This window comes from Cimex lectularius, unplaced genomic scaffold (genome assembly GCF_000648675.2).
Source record: "Cimex lectularius strain Harlan isolate CLEC.00 unplaced genomic scaffold, Clec_2.1 scaffold299, whole genome shotgun sequence".
In the NCBI taxonomy this organism is placed as follows: Eukaryota; Metazoa; Arthropoda; class Insecta; order Hemiptera; family Cimicidae; genus Cimex; species Cimex lectularius.
Genome location: NW_019392919.1, coordinates 1 through 6,106, shown reverse-complemented (window position 1 = coordinate 6,106; position 6,106 = coordinate 1). Strand labels below are relative to the sequence as shown.

General features: G+C 36.6%; 1 protein-coding gene across 1 annotated transcript; it reads left to right on the top strand.

Moving 5' to 3' along the window:
* Window positions 1-1,684: 1,684 nt before the first annotated feature.
* LOC112127847 lies at window positions 1,685-4,418 on the top strand (the record flags this gene model as incomplete). Its single annotated transcript, XM_024229308.1, has 2 exons — window positions 1,685-1,843; window positions 3,461-4,418. Coding segments are annotated over exons 1-2 (1,117 nt in total), but the record flags the coding sequence as incomplete, so codon positions are not given.
* Between the last annotated feature and the right edge of the window lie 1,688 nt (window positions 4,419-6,106).

The following is a 6,106-nucleotide window of genomic DNA, read 5'->3' as shown; positions in this document are numbered from 1 at the left end:
AAAGTATGCCACTGACGACGGTCGTGTTTATGCAGATTCTACCTGGCTCCATCCGTCTCTGCGGATGTCCCCTTTACAAAGTTCACTGGCTAATCTAATTATTTAAAATCCTACCTAAAAACGGCGTATCAACTTCGGGACTGGGTCCCGGATAAATCCTCTTAAATATCGATGTAAACAAGTGAACGAAATTCAGGGAATGAGAAAAGTTGGCGTTTTCTTATTTCTCAATAGGAAAACGACCCTTTTCAAACGATTCTCTTTGGGATGTTCGGTACAATTTACTCCGCTTTAGCTTTTCCTTTAGAAAGTACGACCTTTTTATAATCATGCGCTCAATCCAATCGCAATTATGTTAATTTTCCATCTTTAAATAATGGCACACAAAAACAGCTAAAATTAAATAACGCGTTTGACCAATCAAAAAGAAACTTAAACATAAAAAACACACGGATACAACTAGAATAATACATATTAAGCATTCTCGAGTTGTAGCACTTGATTGACGAGTTTTTTGTTTTTTTTGGCTCCTTATAGAGAGCAAGTACGAATGGCAGGAGCATTGTAATGGGTCTTTGGGACCCCCTTTTAAGGAACAGTGTTGTTTTATCAATTTTTTGCATGGTAGATATATCGTTTTGTGTTTCGTTTTCTTTTAATTGCATTATGAATTACTGAATTTATTAGAACGAAAAACTTCTTCAAGTTCGGACGTCGGTCCGTACTGCGCCGAGATTGGGCTCCTGGAGCTATCAACAGTGTGTGTGTGTGTGTGTGTGTGTGTGTGTGTGTGTGTGTGTGTGTGTGTGTGTGTGTGTGTGTGTGTGTGTGTGNATAGCGGAATATTTATAAAATTCCTCCATCGGCCCTCTGACTCCACGCCAATAAATACATTCATCGTCAACACACGCTAGGGACACAAAACTATCATTACTACATGCAGTAAAACAGCCCAGTGTCCTCTAAGAATCGGAAGAGGGGACTGAGAGACGAGCCAAGGGGCTGCACCCTTCAATTAGGTGGAATACGCCGAGCAACCTTTCGCTCATAACGGTGTGTCAACCTCGCATGCCCTATCCTTAATGATGACTCTTCTTCTACAAGTCAGATACTCTAAAGGCCACCTATCGACAGTGCTCTTGATACCTCAGTGATGCTCTGCCGATCCAGCCCAACGAAGCTGTCACATTCTTTTAATCAAGCATGATCTCAGTGGTTATGTGAGTAAGTTGGGATCAGAGTTGGGCAAAAATTAACTAATTCAATCATGATTAGTCTTCGGTTATCTCTCGAGGAGTAAACATCGGATCAACGAGTTAATCTCTAACAGGGAGTACCTATTTCTTTGCATGAAAAATATTTTCTGTTTTCTCGAATACTGTTTTAAAAATTGTTCAATTAATGTAATTTTGTTATTTCCATATAATTTCTTTAGTCTTATTTATTAATTTTATCGTGTTTTGGGTGTTTTTGTTGTTTTGACCTTGTGCCTGTGATTTACTTAGCATTCAAGTTCAATGCATGCGTTGTTAATTTAAAATTATTTATTAAATTGTTTTTCTTCTCTTGAAGCACGTGTGCTCTTTATTATACGTATTTTATTGTATATTTTATTATACGTATTCACTAGACATATTTGTTTTCCCAATAAACTTAATAGGAGCAGCAGCAATAAATTATCAAGATGAGTCATTTAGGGAACGGGAAAGATCCTCCAGACAAGGATGGCTCAAAAAAACAATCATTGGAATATATGGACAAAACAAATTGCTCTAAATTGGAAACAAATAATTTGGAAAATATTCCAGAAAATAATGTAGCAATAGATGCAGATATGGAAAATGTAAGCTCTGAAGATAGGAATAGGCAAAAACGATTAGATATATTTAAAAAATTAAAAGAAAATTCCTATAAGCCCTCGGACATAGGACCGTTTGTAGTGTTTCTGGAAAGAGTTGACAAGCGGGCAGGAAATATTCACCCTATGGCGTTAGGAAAAATGATTTGGGAATTAAATAAAACCATTACTAATGATATATCTAATATTTCTAGTTCCGGCCTTAATAGGATCAAAATAGTAACCAAAACTTATAAGGCAGCTAATGATTTGATAAATTGAGATGTGTTTAAACAAAAAGGTCTCTATCCCTATGTTCCTTCCTTTTTCATTAATAAAATTGGTGTAATTCGGAACGTATCCACTGACTTGACCGAAGGGGAAATATTAAACAATATCGTCTCATCAATACGTGTTAAAAGCATCCGTCGGTTTACAAAACGCATGGTAGATGGCACCGGCAATACTACAACTCGTTTATTGAGTACTTGTTTTGTTACTTTCGACGCTCAAGTATTGCCTGAATATGTAAATATATATGGCATGAGATGTAAAGTAGACCCATATGTAGCTCCAATCCGACAGTGCTATAATTGTCTAAGATTCAATTACGTTCAAAATCATTGTAGAAGCCGAAAAAATGTATAAACTGTTCTCAAGAACATGACGGTGAAACTTGCCTAAAGCCAGCTCAGTGTTTGCATTGTTCGGGCAACCATAAGTCAAACGATAGGAAATGTCCAAAGTTCGTTCAAACAGCGCGTGAGAAAAAAATAAAAGCTCAGACTAATACATTATATACAAACCTATTTACATCTAACCGTTTTAACTTATTACAAAATCAAAGCGAATTCCCAGCACTAAGTAATAACGGTGCGATTAATGAAAGTAAAAATATTAATTGTAACTTATACAAAGGACGTCCAATAAAAATTAAAAATTTAGAAACCAAGAGTTCGCGAAAAATTTTCCCAGAAGAAGTAGATCAGAGGGTTTCTGATTTGCAAGGAAAAGAAGAAATTTCAGAGACAGCTCAATTATCTACTTCAAATCCTGTTAAAAGACGTCGAAGGGAAATTAGACCCGACGATCATATTAAAAAATCATTCGGGATCAGAATTCACACCAATTCTCAAGCACACCAAGATAAAAAAGAAAATTCTAAACAATACGACATAGAGGACCTTATCAGCCATTTAAAAGGTATGATTGAGGAATTAAAGTCTGAATCTATTTCCAGTCCCGGGGATAAATTACTCTCAATAATTAACACTCTTACGCAGTTGCTCACCCAATTCAGTAGTGCAAAAGATCATTTGGAGTAATAATTAAAAAAAGCTCAAAATCTAAATAATGATAGATTAATTAACAAATATAAGCTTAGTTTTTTACAATGGAATGCACTCCCTGTTACCTAAAAAGGATAACTTCAAAAAAAGTATATGTGATTTAAGGATCGATATAGCTCTTATTTCTTAAACATGGTTAGGACCTAATAAAACTTGTAAATTTAGGGACTATCACTTTGTTAGGATAGATAGGGATGAGGAATATGGAGGTGTAGGAATATTAGTAAAGAAGGACTTTCAATTTGTAAAAATTAACAAAAAAAACATTCTAAAGGACTCAGTAGTTGGGATTAAAATTTATGCGGGAAACCATCCTCCCATTAACGTCATATCGTTATACTCAACTAACAGGGTATCGGCCTTAGAATGGTATAACTTCTTTAAAGCGATTGCAAAACCATGCATTATAGGCGGTGATTTTAATGCTCACCATCTTGCCTTGGGATCTGAATGGACCCATAAAAAAGGAGCGGATTTGATTGAGGCGTTGGAAAAACATGATTTGATTTTTTTGAACGATGGTTCCCCAACAAAAGTAAAGCTTCCGAACCATGTAAGACATTCTGCAGTGGACGTAACTCTAGTATCTTCGGACTTAGCTTTAAAATCAGACTGGAGGGTTTTAGAAGATCCGATAGGATCCGACCACCTGCCAGTCCTTTTCTGTATTAGAAATACTTCAGTCGTAAAAATTTTTAATAAACCGGGCAAGTGGGATATAAAAAAGGCCAATTGGTCTCTGTATAAAGAGAAGTGGGAAGCAAAAGAAAATAAATCCATCATTCTGGAAAACTCCGGGAATTATGATGTTCTTGTACGGATAATGAATAAAGTGGGGAAAGAAAGCATACCCCTTAATCAGTCGTTTACTCCCTCTTGCAGAAAACTAGGCAAAACGTGGTGGGATGATGACTGCGCAAGAATTGCTGAAAAACGTAAACTGGCATTCAAAGCCTATAAGAAACTCCCCACAAAACCCAATTTCGAAATTTTGAAAGAATTGTCAGTTGAAGCCCACAGAGTCTTTCGGGAAGCAAAACGTGAATCATGGAAATACTTTTGTTCCACGATTAAAAGGTCCACGCCAATTAAAGTAATTTGGAACAAACTAAGGGTGATAAAAAATGTTCACACTCCTCAGCCGATGCCCCATATGTATGGTCAATGGGTGGAGAATGTTATATTGGCTCTATGTCCCCAAGGTCCATCTAACAATGAAAAAGAGATCTCCGGTAAAGAACAAAATTGTTGCGAAATTCTACATCCCTTCTCTATGTCAGAACTAAATGTGTCCCTAAAAAATTCAAATAATACATGTCCAGGGATGGATGAAATACATTATAAGATGTTAAGCAACCTGCCTCAATTCGCAAAAATAATACTGTTAGAGATGTATAACAAAATATGGCGGTCATCAGAGGTCCCCGAATCGTGGAAAGAAACCATAATGATTTTAATTAAAAAAATAGGTAAACCAGAATATTCTCCGAATTCATATCGGCCAATAGCATTGGCCTTGATGTCTTGCGTTGGAAAAACATTTGAACGAATGATTAAGTTAAGGCTGGAATGGTGGGCGGAACGAAACAACGTACTTCCCCAAACGCAATTCGGTTTTCGCAGAAACAGATCGGTTGTGGATGCTCAACTGATGCTAGTAACGGACATACAGATAACTCATAACAAAACGGTTCTTGCGCTGTTTTTAGATGTATGTGGAGCATATGACAACGTAAACTTTCACACGCTACATCTCAAACTTAAAAAATTAGGCCTCCCCACTGCGTTCATTGTAAATATCATGAGTTTAATAACCAACAGAAAAATTTAATTTAAAATAAATAAAGGTGATAAACTTATAGGACCAAGAACCTCCTTTAAAGGAGTTCCTCAGGGAGGAATTCTTACTCCTATTCTATATGCCCTGTACGTATCAGACTTAACTACAGTAATTCCCGGCGGAATTAAGGCAAAATGTCTTGGACTACACATATTAAGAATACCCTAACAAAATGCGAAAAATTGTACAATGTAATTTGCAGTTTCACTGGCGCAAGATGGGGAGCTGAGCCATCGATGGGGTTACTATTTTACAAATCCTCGATTAGATCGATTTTGGATTTCGGGTCGATTTTTTACGGACAGGCGTCAGGTACGGACTTAAAAAAAATTCACACCTTTAGTAATAAAATGTATTAGACGGATTCTGGGTGCGCTACCAAGCACACCTAAGGTAGTCCTTTCCGCGGAAACGGGTGAGCCTCCTCCAGCAATTAAAATACAAAAATTAGCTATAAATAAATTTCTAAATTTGCAACATACTGAGAGTGCTCTTTTACCAAAAATTTCAGTATTGACGGAGCTGGTTCAGACCGAGAGTTATTGGAGGAAAAAGAAACCCCCTCCAATAGTAAGTGCCTTTTTGTCTGCTATTCCCGATATTTTTTCAATGTATAAACATCAGCTACACCCGATGTACCAACTTGACTATCCAAAAGCTACTAGCACTCTAAGTACACTTTATTTACAAGATTATGCTGAATATCCCCCGCATACAAATTTACTATTTATAGAGGAAGTGAATCAACGACTTCCCAACAACCGCTTGATTTTTACGGATGGTTCGATAATAAGTGGCAATGTCGGATGTGCTATTTACGACCCTACTAAGCAATTCTGTAGTAAAATTACGCTTCCTTCAATGATGTCTATATTCTCCGCAGAAATGTATGCTCTGTTAAAAGCCTTGGATTATATTGCCACAATAGAAGGAACTGAGTTTTGTATATTGACAGATAGCAAAAGCTCAGTTTCTCAAATCCATAATTTTTCTCCTAAGGCTAAATGTGACTACCTGTTGACGGAAATAGTTGGCAAAACATATGACCTAGACCTAAAAAACAAAAAAGTAACATTTGGT